The 15,724-nt window shown below is 31.8% G+C and overlaps 1 protein-coding gene across 1 annotated transcript in view; it reads left to right on the top strand.

The window, feature by feature from the left end:
• The window catches only part of LOC139487826 (plexin-A4-like), a 43,930-nt gene extending 33,265 nt beyond the window's left edge, over positions 1-10,665 (top strand). Inside the window, exons 18-23 of the mRNA XM_071272979.1 lie at positions 3,559-3,628; positions 5,655-5,879; positions 6,624-6,782; positions 8,105-8,342; positions 8,805-8,838; positions 10,182-10,665. Coding sequence (XP_071129080.1) covers positions 3,559-3,628; positions 5,655-5,879; positions 6,624-6,782; positions 8,105-8,342; positions 8,805-8,838; positions 10,182-10,491 — 1,036 coding nt within the window. The 3' untranslated portion in view covers positions 10,492-10,665. The remainder of the gene's footprint in view (positions 1-3,558; positions 3,629-5,654; positions 5,880-6,623; positions 6,783-8,104; positions 8,343-8,804; positions 8,839-10,181) is intronic.
• The last annotated feature ends 5,059 nt before the right edge of the window (positions 10,666-15,724 follow it).

Raw genomic sequence — 15,724 nt, 5'->3', positions numbered from 1 at the left:
TTTCCTCCGCATTAATTTCACGGTCTAGTAATTGTTTGTCGTCCTCATTTAGTTTGTTTTCGATATGGCTTGTTAAATATTGAGCATTTTCCAAATGCCATCCCTCGGAACTAAATAAATTTGAGTAAAATTTAACTTGTTCATTTAGTATTCCGTCTATATTGTGTTTATAATGCCCATTTTCTGTTTTTATTCGACTCCATAATTTATTTTTACCGTTTTGCTTTTCAAGATTGAAAAAGTAGCTAGACGATTTTTCACCTTCTTCCGCCCATTTTACACGCGCCCTTATTTTTGACGCCTCTGATTTGTTCTCATAGTATTTTTTAATTAGCGCTTCTATTTCTGAAACCTTATTTTCAACCTCACCAGAGTTATTACTGTTTAATTTTAGTTTTTCTAATTTCTGCTCAAGGTTAATAATATAACTTTTTTGAGAATTTTTGTTTAATGTTTTACTTATTTCCATTGTTAATTTTTTGATTTTTGATTTTGTGACATCCCACCAATCTTGTATTTTTTCGAACCTTTTTTTATCAGTTTTCCAGGTTTCCCACCAAATTTTGAATGCATTCTTAAATTCTTCACTTTTTATTGTATTTATATTCATTATCCATATACCCGGGCCTCTTTGTATTTCATCAAGTTTAATTTTACCGACACAAGATCATGATCGCTAAAAGGACAATTCGATATACCAACATTGTAAACTTTATTTGAAAGACTTTTGTCACAAAAGATATAGTCGATTCTAGACTTAGAATTTCCTCTCTGAAACGTATACCGTTTGTCCTTTGGATACCTATCTCTCCATATGTCTGTAAGATCATATTGTGACAATAAAAAAAGTAATTCCTTTGTACCAATATCATCACGAGAGTGAGAAGGATTTCTATCATTTGTTTTGTTAAGAGTACAGTTAAAATCACCTACCAAAATATTGTAATGATCTACACTGTCGTCTGTAAAATTACCCAAAAAATTATGAAATGATTCAAACAGCCGTTTCCTGTCGACGCCGCTATTGTTAGCATAAATATTTGAAAAATGATAAATCGCACTTTCCGTTTTTATGCTACATTTTATTATTCGACCGTTTTGTGAGTTAGTATTATCAAACACAACTTCGCCGGGACAATTTTTTGTTTGTAAAATAGAGACACCACGAGAATCACTAGTTCCGCAGTTCCAAACACTTGTATTGCCCCCATTTATTTTCCATTCATTTTGCCACTGTATTATATCATTCACTGTGCAATGTGTTTCTTGTAGACAAATCAAATCATATTTTTTGTTCGCTAACCAATTGAAAACTAAGTTACGTTTTTTGTTATCACGTAAGCCGTTTACATTCAATGTTATGATTTGGATCGACATTCTTATTTAAAGTACATGATTTGGTTTACATTTTAACACCGCTATGCCTCGTTGATTTATTTGAAAGTTTACGATCAACGACACCGATTTATATTTACTTTTAATTTTACGAGTCATTGACCAATTATGGCAATACACTAGTAGTGAACACATTTCAAATTGTCTATATAAAAATATAACAATACAGATACAAAGATTCAGTTTGAAGTACAATAGATTGAAAAAAAATCTATAATAATAATTCAAAATCTGCAATTCAGTAAAATAAAACATATTTACAAATAACATTTTGGATTAATTTTTTGTTTCATAGTTTACATAAAAGTCAGAAATACAATAGTAATTACGTTTGTGTATCATCACTCATGTCCATCTGGAGAACCTGGTTTACTCTGTTTACTCTCTTTCTCTGCAGACATTGGCGTCAGCGATATTTCACTAAGTTTGCGCTTAGTGTCACAAGGACGAGGAGTGTTCTGAATTGGTGATATCTTTGGATGAAGAAATTCACGTAGTTTGACTCGTATTGTTTGAGCCCCTTCAATTGTGATATGAACTCCACTAGAGTCTGTTTTTTCATAAAGTGACTTAACCACGGTACCATTTTTTACGAATATGTGTTCTACGTCGATATAGGTCAGCACTTCATCTTTGAGACATAATTTTTCCAAGAATTTGTTCACATTTGTAGCTGTCTCATTTATTGTGTGAATATGATTACTGTTCCCTTTTCTCGGAATAATACCACACACACCAATATCCGCGTTTGGAAATGCTTGTTTGACTTTAACTATAGCTTGTGTTGCAAAAACATTCACCTGATCACCTTCGTGTTTGTTTCTACTTAAGTCGTTAGTACCCAAGCTTATGATGACCTTGCCTACATTTGAACCATTGCTTTTCACTCGGTGATTTTCATAAGCCGCACCCAAACCCTTATCAATTTGTTCTAGGGTGGCACCATTTATAGAGGCATTGATTAGATTATCTTCAAATCGACCAACTCTCAGAGAATTTGAAGCTCCTAACATTACGTTTGTCCCTTTTGATTTGGTGTGGTATGTATTAGGTGTTTGTAGATGGTTTGCTGCCACTTGTAAGGGGTCGATGGACTCACTTTCATGTTTGTCGTTTTCCTGAGCTTCTCTACCTTCGAGAATTTCACTAGCATAATTACCATAAGATTTAAATATAGTATGGCGTTTAAAATCGGCGCAGTCAGTACGGACATGCCCGTTTTTGTTACAGAAAGAACATTTTGATTCGTTTTGACAGTCCCTTGCAAAATGCCCTATTTCTGAACAGTTATCGCAGCGCTTACTATGGTCAGGTTTATCTTTGCAAGCATAGGATGGATGATTTCTTTGTTTACAATGTATACATTCTGTACGACCATTATCAGCAAACATTCGGACATCATATCTCCCAAATGTTGTTTTGTTTGGTATTGTCGGAGCACAATTAATGATTTGAATGTATCTTGAACCATTTTCAATATTTTTGCCACGAATATATCCCCGTTAAACTGAACCCGGGACGACTTTGCCATACTGGAGCATTTGTGTAGCTACATAGCAGTCATTTAGTTCATAAGGAAGGTCTTTGATTGTTATGTTTGTTATTGTGTTGTCTACATCAGTAAATTTGACGCTTCTGTTTTTTATTGTTAAATCACACTGTACTAACCTTTCTTTGGCATCGATGTCGCTTAAAGTGACAACACAGCTTTTTTCTGTCAATTGAATGGATTTAACACTCTCTAATTTTATTTGTTGTTCAAGCTCCTTTATTATTTCATCGTGTGTTATCCCCTTAAAACCACGAGTATAGAAATGAACCGATAGTGTTCTTTGTATATTGGCCATTTTGAAACACTGGTGAGTTGAATTCAGATGTCGTACAGCAAAAATGTCAATAGAATCTCACTATATCCCGACTAAAAAAGTCTATAAACACAGGAAACGCATAGCAAAATCCTCTATGCATACGAAAATCCAAAAAAAAATTGACTCCAAGACTGTTTTACAACAGAAAATTGAAAATTTATCGGAGCTCAAAATTACACTCACTCTGCAAATAAGGGAGATAATCTAATAGTTTAAGTAACTGATATTACTGATCATACCACCTTTTTCTTTTTTATAAATGGTATACTATTATTTTTCAAACATTGTTTTTCAGTGGAGGACAAAAACTAACAATAACAGGAACTGGCTTTTCGAACGCAGGGTTAGTCATCGTAGACACTCCGGTAATTATGTTCTCCAAATTATAAATGGTGTTATGAACAAGTAAAATGTGTTCTATTTATTTCATGATTTCACATTATGTGTAATCAGAAGAAATTTTATCGGTAATAGTTTAATGAATATAAAAAAGGATATATTGTATGATAATCAATGAGATAACTCTTCACAAAAGACCAAATGACACCAAGATTAAAAACTAAAGGTTCCCGTACGGCCTTCAACAATGAGCAAAGCCTATACCGCATAGTCAGCTATAAAAAAAATTAAAAATGTAAAGTGTAAAACAATTCAAACGAGAAAAACTAATGCCTTGATTAATGTACAAACAAATAAACGAAAAACAAATATGTGACACAGCAAAAAAACAAAACCTCTTATTTACAGGTTCCTGACTTTGGACAGGCACATACATACAGAAGTATGAAGTACATTTATTTTATGTGAGCAAATAGCTTAATATAACTCAATTACAAAAATGAGCCACGTCCTAACTTTCATTGACTTTACTGACCACGACAACGTTTTCTCCCCACGTATCAGAAAATGAACGACCACATTTTCTTAAAATTTATCTTCCCACGTATCAGAAAATGAAGAATGAAGACATAAAAAATACTTCAAGCAGGGTAAAAAAAAACAAATACGAGGTTGTCACATTTACTCCTTAATGAGAAATATCTATGCGTTGATATAGTAAGCGACTTCGTCATCGCATGCTCAACCTTATCATGCTTATGCAAATTCACGCTTAATTATAGCGTCAAAATCGGGAAAAGAACAAAATTGGTAAAATAACAGTTAAGACGTTCTTTCTGCATACTGAAGATCGAAATTGTGTCTTTCCCTGCCATCCAATTTTTGCATTGAAGACATTGAAAAATGCCGATTCATCAATTTCTTCAATCAAAGGAAACAAACCAAGTAGTTAGACCGTAGTAATCGACACGATAAACATCTAGTTCTTTGCATGCATCACCCGTCATTGCAATCCAGGAAGCTGCATCTAGTCAGAAGCCAATAAATCAGTGGTACTTGAATGCTGTCAACTAATCTGATCTTATTCTTAGATAGCAGTTTTTTTTAATTTTATTCACATCTTTTAAGGATGTACTTAGGTGAGATTAGGTGAAAATTAATAAATTAAGAAGTTAAAAATGATACGATAAGCTGGTAGAGCATCAATTTAGGATTAAAATAAGCTAAAAATATTGATAGGTCATGGACCTCCTTTTTGAGATATTTGAGATTTTAAATATGACGAGAAAAGACTGACTCGGACTTTTACCTTATATTTGCATTGGTATTATTGGGTCTCAAAATCAAAGAAAGAAAATCAAGAATCTTCTAAAATTTTGGTAAATGATCATTCATGAGCTATTAAGTCTTATATGTAAAAATAAATGGGTGTTATGGGGCAAAATATTTTACATTGTATTGTATGGAAAACACCAAGGAGTCCGAACATTTGACACAGATTCCAAAACCTCACCTAAGTACATCCTTAACTACAAGTTTCGGGCATATTAGTCCTTATGATCATCCTTTCTCCTTCCTATCGCCCTTCTGTCCTATGACGGGTTTTAAGTTAACTCCTCCAAAAGCTTAAATGCTAGGAATTTTTCACGTTGCTTGCTGTTTTAACATAATATTGAAAGTGTGCTAGTTGTTCGGTTTTGATTTTTGTTAATATTTTCTCTTTTGTGAGATAGTTGAATTTTGCTATTTTTGAAGTATATTCTTGTATAAGAGGTGCATAGCGTTTACGGATAACTCCTCAATCATTGAACAATAGACTTATGTGCTCCCATGCCCAACTTTGTGTTGTGTATTCTTAAATAATATTTAGAATCTGTGGTGGCTTCATGTCTAACATAAACAATAATATCCCAAAGAAAGACATATGTTGACTATGTTATAGAACAAATTACTTCGAATTAAAGTGTGGAGGCATCTCTTTGTCTGGTTTACAATTTAGTCGAAACCCATTTGATCTAATCATTTTGATTTCAAACTTGTAATTTTTTCCAGAAAGCTGATCCATGTACAATACTATCTGATAATATTGTTGTGTGTAAGGTTCCACCGTATATAAAGTCAGATTTCGATAGACGGAAAAGATCAGCTATACAAAATATCTATGTGAATTTTGATAATTATAGAGTATCCTTGGGAATATTCTATATGGATGATCCTCTTTTGAAGCAACTATCAAAAGTTTATGAATATGTTCATAATGCAGTTCTAGAAATAAAGGTACCGTTATTGTTGTCTATATTTGATTCTGTGTTTCCATACAAAACATGATCATATTTTCGATTGAAGCTGAAACTGTCGATAATTGAAAATGTATATATAAAACTAGTAAAACATAACCTGTAGATAAACATATTCTTAGTTTTAAAAATGATAGCTTTACATTATTTGTTTATATTACTACGTTTGTAACTTCATCATAACAAATTGATTTTTGATAAATATCATGTTAATAACAAAAACTGACTGATTACGAGTGTACGCTTTAACTTGGTAATTTAAAAAATAATCTTAATGTATACCAAAACTCAAATTATGCCAAAACGAGAAACGAAGATCTCATATCATATAAAGAACATGATAAATTAACCATTTTGTGTTAACAATACTGCATATGAAATGCACTTTCTCTGTTAACCTATGCTCTGTTCAATAGGTTGAAAATATGTACTTTCGTTCCATACCCATTACAAAAAGTACAGGTGCCGTAGAAGTGAATAATCCTAGTGAGAATATTCCTTTTTTTACAAACTGCATTTGATAAAAAAGAAAACATATAATTGTTTTGTCGTCTCATCGTAAATTTGAAAAATCTGCTGTCAGGACATGACACAGTAGTGATTTTATACTACATGTCCTTAAGAGGGTTTCTTTTTTCGAGGCGATGGAAAATAAAAAAGTCTACGTCAATATACTAAAACAGAAGAACTTGTCAAACACATAGATATTATTAATTTGTTGCAGGGTAGTAGATTATTACAAGGTGCCAGATATGATGATTATTTGATACGTGTGGGCTTGGATGGCTTATGCATAATCATAGAGGTAACAAATTACAACATCACATGTCTGCCGCCCACAACCAAGCCTCGTACAGACACAGGGGATTTAGTATTTATTTTGGTAAGTGTAATGTTTGTCTTTAGTTCACTCAATGATATATTAGTGTTGTTCTTTAAAATTTTGCTTTGAACTATCTACCACAAACTGTGTGTTAGATACTTTGTGTCTTTTTCTTCGTTGTTTTTTTTTGGTCATGGTTCTAGTTCAAATTACACGATCCTTTCTACGCTGTTTTAATTCTTTCCCATGTCCGTGGGGAGATTAACATGATAAAGTTAGTCGTAAACATGCATATCCCTTCAACAATTTGTATCGTTTAATCCAAAACTTGTACTCTAAATTATATTGGTTACTCCTCGTATTTTATTTGTTTTCGTATTAATGTGTTGCTCAGTTAAGGACCAGGCTGATTGTCTTTTTTTAAATAAGTCATAGCAGAGTAGTGAGCATCTCTGTGTTTCAATAGATTATCAGTGATACCGTGATCTATATATTTACTCTTACCAAATTTTATATAATTTCAAACTCAGAGTTTCTACCCGCGACTACTACATGTCCTAAGATGTATTTAAATTTTGATTTGAGCGCCGCTGATTATTCTAATGTAACACCCGTCTAGCGTTCTTGTCTAATAATAAACTAATATCTATCACTGATTTTCATACTTTTCTATTCCGGGGCCATTTATGACTTAAGGATTGCCTACAATATGTAATTTTATAATTTTAAATGTCAAAACGACGATCTGTAGTTTTCAACATAACTGATTTCATTTTGTGTAATAGTAAACATTGTATCACTAGGAATTAAATCACAGCTTCAATATTTATAAAATTAAAAATATCGATATGAAACAGGCAATGTATGCTGCTTTTCTGTCCGCAGGTCCGTAAGTTTCTAATTGTATCCTTTTGTCTATTAGTCTGAAAACGGGATACCTGTAATTTAAAACAAACTACTTTTGGCAGATCTAAGGTGATTAAAAATGGTAATTGTGATGTTGAAATATATCTTATTATTATGCTTTAAAAAAACATATGCCAACTACAAAACATTGAATTGCTGCGTATTAATTTTTGAATTTTTAATGAATCAAATCGAAGATTTCATGTAAATCTCATCATAAAACTGGAATAAAGCTGTACATGTAAAGAAATTTCTGATGCATTCATTTCATGTTCATTGGTAAACTATTTAAAGCATACTCAGAAAAAAATCTGAAGTTCCAGTTGTATAAATCGCATGTTAGTTTGTATTTAAATTTAAAAAGTTGTTTGTAAAGTAATTATTTTGAATAACGTAGACATGCATTCTTTCCTTTAGTTCTCATACTGCAATTTATATGTTGGCTGTTAATGTACAACATTCGTATTCATATAAAGGTTGTCGTTGGGAACATCAATGAACTTGTTGGATATTTGCGATATGAATCATCTACCAGTGAAAATAATAGTACAGTTCTATATGGAGTTGCTGGAGGTGGACTTGCAGGAGTTTTAGTTATCATATCAGTTATCGCACTAATGATGCGGCGTTCAATGAAAAAGAAAGCAGACAATACTAATACTGAAATGAAAGAAATCAAGGAAAAAGTTAGCAAAATGGTCACCAAAGAGGATGGTATGTTGGTGTTTCGTGGATATATATGTAACAAGTTAAATACGTAAAAGATAACCTTATATTTCTTTTTTTTTATGCATTTGATATATACATACAGATAATATTCAATTTGTATATGATGTTTGTATGACTAAACTGAAACTAATTTCATTAAGAAAGTAGTATAAATAATTGCTCTAAAAGTTTAGAAAGCGTTTAGTTAATTTTACAAGAACTATTAATTGTCTTTAATATCAAGAATGAAGTTCACACAAAAAGAATGAAAACTTAGACACAAAACCTGATATGTTTTATATAATAGTGCAAGCCTTCATTATTTCAATTTTCAAATAAATCACTTGGCATTGATAAATCATTGTGTTAATATTTAAGTTACTTGATTGCTAGATCTAGATTGACTACTTGTATACAACATAAAACGCTTTTTATCTACTAGTCTATCTGAAACAAACTTTTTGTCAGTTGTAGGATTGTCTACAGGATCAGCGAACTCGAGGTATGGATTATCTACAAATCAAGTATTGCATGCTATTATCTATGCTAGGTGAAGTATTGGTACATTATGATACAATGTTACAATGAGAATAGAGCATGACATGATAGAATACATTTTGATATAATTATACAGTCATGTGATAGGAAAATTCAGATTTTTTTTACTCGGAAACGGATCAATATAACACATTCAAAAGGCAACCACTATGAAGCTGAAACGTCTAGAAAACCATGTTTGTCAGTATTAATAATGATTTGCTGTCGTTTTTTTGTTCTTTATCTTATTTGTGTTTTAGTTGGTTGTTTTGTATATTAATAAGGCCGTTAGATTTCTCCTTTAACTCTTGGGTTTGATATTTGCCCAGATATTGTTTCAAATACAACTGGCATTGCAATTTTTATATTGACGTCAAACACTAGTTACATGTTATTTTGGAATTAAAACATTATTTTGTGTACAAGGCGAAAGAAGCGCTGTGTATTCTACATGTACATGAAATGCCTTGTTATTCATAAAAAGTAAGAAATAAAGTTAATAGCATGATATTATCAAAATCTTAAATGCAAATCGTTTATTTTAGGATAATTTCTTTCACACTGTTTCTTGCAAAATGTGTTGTACAATCGCTTTAAACCTCGCATTATTTAGATCTATACTTGACAAACATATCATTTGAAATAATTTCAGACTTTTGTTTATTTCAGAATTCATGAAATTATCAAAGACAAATACGTTAAAGCAAAAGAAAATGTTAAGCCCGAACTGTGGTTATATTTTTTTTTTATCAAACCTGAACAATTATAGAATATTTCAAAACCTTTTAAACCACAGGATCATTTTACAATGACTCTCAACTTCAATAGATATCAGAATATCTGGTATGAGTGCCAATGAGACAACTCTCTATCAAAGTCACAATTTATTAAAGTAAATTATTATAGGTCAAAGTACAGTTTTAAACACGGAGCTTTCAAAGTGGCTCACATCGAACATCAAGCTATAAAGGGCTAAAAAAATTATAGTGTTTAAACCATTAAAACAGGAAACCCAACAGTCTAATGTATATGAAAAGCAAGAAGCGAGAAACACTTATGAACCACATCAACAAACGGCAACTACTAAACATCAGATTCCTGACTTAGGACAGGTGCAAATATTTGCAGTCAAACAGTATATATACTGTTTTTGCGATGTTATTTTTCATATTTTTCTCTTTTAATTTTGAAAATATTGTCCATTCATTAATGACGCAAAAGATTGAATATAGAATAAGATTTGAAATAGTATATTATAATGTTTTAATCAATCATTATCTTACAAATCGTTTTATTCATTCATGTTAGGACAGAATTTGTTGAACCTGACGACGAAGTTTATGATGAAATAAATGCAGAGGAAGAATCAAATAGCAACTCAAACGGAAACACATATTTCGAAGTAACATCTGGATATGAAGATCTAGGACAAATGTCAGCAATCAATCCGTACAATCAGCTACAACAAACGAATGGGGTAGACCGTGACCGAGAAATAGCGGGTTACCTTACACATGACTCCGAGGATTGGAACCGGTTGATACAACAGATGGAAGCAGCTACTTACAAGTTACGTCCATTAACTGCGAATAATGTCAATGATAACAGATGTAAATAACATTCAACAGATGACAAACCTTCATAAAATAAATTGAATATTAAATATAAAATATATCCGTAATTAAAATCAGTAGTGTAATCTGCGTGTCACATTAACCACCAAACTAGCTTTAAATTATGATGGTGAATATCAACAATGATTAAAGTATTAAAAATATTTCAAAAACTAAAATTTAGTTTTGAAGGCAACAATTTAAGAGATTTCTTATATGAGGCTTGTACGTTACAGTTTGACTCAACACAATGGATTCCTAAAATACAAAACAGTCTCTCTTTTTAACATTTACAATTTTTACAGAACAATCTGCACTGACGGTAATTCGTGTCTCATTGACCATCCATCATCAATTTTTAATATCATGCTCTCTAATATTTTTTTTCATTTAACGTATTGCGTAAGGAAAGTGTTACACTCCCTGCATTTGTGACATCCTCTTGTTGAATTGTTATGAGATGACATGGTCCAGACTATTGCCCCATGTCAACGTAGAAGAGGGGCATTATGTTTTCTGGTCTGTACGTCCGTTCGTCTGTCTGTTCGTTCGTCCGTCCGGTCGTCCGTCCGTTCGTCCGTTCGTCTTGCTTCAGGTTAAAGTTTTTGGTCAAGGTAGTTTTTGATGAAGATGAAGTCCAATCAACTTGAAACTTAGTACACATGTTACCCATGATATGATCTTTCTAATCTTAATGCCAAATTAAAGTTTAAATCCTAATTTCACGGTCCACTGAACATAGAAAATGATAGTGCAAAGTTCAGGTTAAAGTTTTTGGTCAAGGTAGTTTTTGATGAAGTTGAAGTCCAATCAACTTGAAACTTCTTACACATGTTCTCTATGATATAATCTTTCTAATTTAAATGGCAAATTAAAGTTTTGACCCCAATTTCACGGTCCAACGAACATGGAAAAGGACAATGCGAGTGGGGCATTTGTGTACTATGGACACATTCTTGTTACCCCTGGCATTCACATTGCGTGACCTTCAATCGGATCAACCCTTTATGTTGACTGCTTTATTTTAGACATTTTCCCCTTTTATGTCTGTTTGTTTTGTTCATGCATCGTTGTCAGTATAATGGAAATTGATGCAACTGTCATACAAGTGAGAGGTTTGGCTAGCTAAAAGAAACAGGTTCAATCCACCATTTTCTACATAAGGAAATGCCTGTACCAAGTCAGGAATATGACAGTTGGTATCCATTCGTTTGGTGTGTTTGAGTTTTAAATTTTGCCATTTGATTAAGGACTTTCCGTTTTTAATTTTCCTCTGAATTCAGTATTTTAATTTTTGCTTATTATGTAAATCCAACTTATGCATTCATTGTGAAATTTTTAATGTTTATACATGTTGTAATTTCCGCTTTATATTAAAATCATATGATACTATTAATTATCACAAAAATATAGAGAGTTTTACTAAAAGAAAACAAGAGTACAAACCTTCTTGTATCATATGATCGAAATGTTAATCAATGTACAGCTATTGAAAATTTGTTATCCCTTACTCTAATTCGCCGATATTTTTAAACATGCAGTGACTTTTTCTACCTGAATAACCATGAAATACATGCCAAAGTACTTGCACCATCGATCCTTTAATTAATTGAATACATTAATTGTCACTTTTTAATCATGATATTCTTATCTTAAAATTAATTCATTTAATTGAATCTTAGCTGCATACACACTTTCCGGCATGTTGACATGATTTAAGGTCTACTGCCTTTACCGCTCGCTCATTTTTCTCGTTCATCTTTCGCATCTCTACCTGTTTCTTTTTTTTCTCATTTTTGTTCCTTTTGCAGTAGGCACGCTGTTTTCCTCGATATTACATTAATTCGTTGTTCTTGCTATACATTTACACAACAAGTTTTAAATCTTCAGTTAAAGTTTTATTTGAAATTAGAAATTAAAGAAGAGTTGATCGTAATTTATGCAGATATGGATGAAATATTAATAAAACCGGATAGTTAGAAATCAACGAAGCGAAGCGAATATAATTATATATACCGTGATCATAGTATATGTTAAATCATTTTTTATTTCGTACCGTTTATTTCTTTTCGTTTCGTTACTTCCTATTTCTTTTCTTTTTATTTATTGTTTTTGAGTTTTTATTTCGTTTGATTTCGTTTCCACTGACTCAGGTCATACAGAGATATGATTTTCATATCAATATCCATACCAGGAAGGACAAATGGTTGGTACATGTATCTTATTTGTTTAATTTCACATTTTCCCGTCACGAATCACTGCTGACCTATTACAAGTTATTAACGTTTCGCTGTAATGATATCTGGGTGTATTAGTAATACATACCCACATTTATTTTGATTTCTCAAATTGATGACTAATATGAACTTACATTTAGCCATTTCATAGTTTCGTAATTTGAGAGTTATTCTTTTGTTAGCAGGAAGTAGACGGCTAATATGCTACGTAAGATTTCGATTTTTACTTTTATCGGATACATTTTGTATTTTCCATAGTAATTTTATACCTTGTAATACATTTTTTTGTAGCGTATATTGACGAGACTTTTAGTTCATAATTATTTTTTGTGTGTAGCACAAGAATGCAAATTTCCAAAAAAGAATCAGGTTCTATTTCTAATAGTCTTTTATGGGCAGGGGGTCAATTTGATCTACTAATTAAACTATCAAATAGGATACGATTCTTAATATACTTGATTTATCTAGCAGTATATACGTGAACATGTAGCAAAAACAATGAATCAATGTGAATAAACTCTGCAGAAAAGAAACGCGTAAGGGATATATTAATACAAGTATTTTGAGCGAAATTACTTATAGGTAAAGATATTCACTCAAATCGTGTTTGCTTGAGTAGATGATAGTCAACTCCTTCTCGACTGATACATAAAAGTTAATGTATCACAATAAATGTTCCTTCTTGTGTCATATGGTATTTAAAAATCCCTGAAAAGTGAACCAGGGGTCAAAATATCATATTGAAAATTGCCTACGGGGTTATTATACCGCATGTCTAACTATCCGTGCTGATGTAAATTTCATCCATATCTTTTTTTAGAAGAGAACAGTCCCTTCCTTCGAGATTAATGAATAAAAATCAAATTATCACAATTCGAGCTACTTCTGGTGATATACGGTATTTTAAGTCTCCTGAAAATGAACCCGGGGTCAAAATACCATATGGAAAATTGACCCTGGGGTTATTTTTCCCGTCTAATATTTTGAACCCTACCTTGGAACATTTACCTCCTCTGTTACAATACTATTACAGATTATCTTATGTACAATACGTTGGCTATGATTTTTTTGGAATATGGAGGTATACTGTTAATAAGTGGTTCTGTATACCATGGATAAATATTTTATAAATAAAGTATTTTAGTGGTGTTTGTGTTTTCTCAAATTTGCTAATTAATGTACCTGCAAATTATTTTTAGATTCAATTGTGAGACAACTTAAACTATTTTCATTGACTTAAAGATAGAGGTAATCCTTTACTTGAAACCTTGTATCGTATCCGATCAATTCATCGGTTTTATTCTCCTATTACTATTGATCAATGTCCAATAAGCTTTGACAAGCTCAAAAGGTATACGTTTGATTTTGTACGATTACCTATAAATAAATGTCGAGTACAATGAACTATTTTCAAACAGACATTGATTCAGTTCACTGATTGAGATGAGGTTAGTGTTTTGAATTATCAGGTATATGTAATTTTCGCCATACCAACCATACATTGTTGGCTGTTTTGTCGGCCGGTACGAACATTAAACAAATTGCGGTTACTTGGATTTTATTTTCCTATCCTATAGATAGGCAAAGTACTCTTTTTTTTATTTTCTTCACAAAATTTTTCGAAATGCCATATTCAAATTTCGACAACATTGAGATATTTATTTGATAAAAAGGAATGAATTGACCTTTTGTCAGGAAGTTTGTCTCATATATATGTAGACTTACATCTAAAAGATGACAATGATGGTCGATCGAAAACAAACCTTTAAGGATATTGTAATCAACAAATGGTGTTCATAATCTGTTTTTTAAACCAGTATTATCTGCAGTAAATGCTTTTGATATGTATCTGCTTTGGGATGTTTCTTTTAAACGTCATATGTTTGTGTTAATCAACAATTAATTGTGAACCAATGATCATCATCGGTGCATTTACCATTGATAGTAGTGTGAAATAAAATGTCAATTTCGTTGGAGGGGATAATTAACACATACGTACACCCTCACAAACAGGTTTGAATTAACTGATAGTAGAGCGATAAAGGATAAATGCCCACTAGACAACAGTCAACCAACAAATAAAGATGAACAAAAACATAAATGCAAAAACATTTAATATAAACGTTACATAGCTAATGCTGTATATCAAGCATTTAATGGTAAAAAAGAAAGGGGGAAACATGCAAGTTGCACTCAAAGAAAAAAAACCGGAACACTGGGGTATTTTCAAAAACAAAACTGTCTTTGTCACTGATGACTAAGCTGTATATAGTAGACCATGGTGAAGATCTAGAATAGGAGGCTAGAAATGTGTCTGCTGAGTAGAGGCACTCGGGTAGGTCTCGTAAATTCGCCATTAAGCTATGATTATAGAAAAAACGTGTATAATGTGGTATTCATTTACATACACATTTTGACATTTAAATGTATATTAAGAAAATTTATTTACAATCTTTCATGTTATATTTTCTGGATTTATTAATAACGATTGAATAGTAAACATGCAAGGAATATTAACGATTATTGGTCGCTCAGCGTCCAGTGGCAAATATTTCATAAATGTTAAGGACAAAAACACAATTATCTTCTTCAACCTGGTCGTTTTATATGTTTACCTGTCGTACATGTACGTCATGAATTCCTATATTTCACGATAAATTAAGTTAATGCTTGTCGTTATATGCCGTGTGATGGTCCTTCATAGGCAATATTTAAGGTGAAAAAACATCGACGTTCCATGACGCTTCGTTTAAGATTACTTTAATATGTGAAAATAAAGTTCAAAAATGTATCCCTAAAACGAGTCTTGCGTATGATTCGTCAAGCGAACATACCTTTCATTAAATTGTAAAAAAGCTCTAATATTAAATGATGCGTGAGTGTTATGAATACAATATTATTTTTGAATAAAGAAAGAGACATAAAATTATAATATTTTTATTTAGTTTATTGAATTTGATAAAGTGGTTAGATCATACATATTTGTCTGCATGTAAGCAAG

The sequence above is a fragment of the Mytilus edulis genome, chromosome 1 (genome assembly GCF_963676685.1).
Source record: "Mytilus edulis chromosome 1, xbMytEdul2.2, whole genome shotgun sequence".
Classification (NCBI taxonomy): Eukaryota; Metazoa; Mollusca; class Bivalvia; order Mytilida; family Mytilidae; genus Mytilus; species Mytilus edulis.
This window is presented reverse-complemented; position numbering and strand designations above follow the sequence as displayed.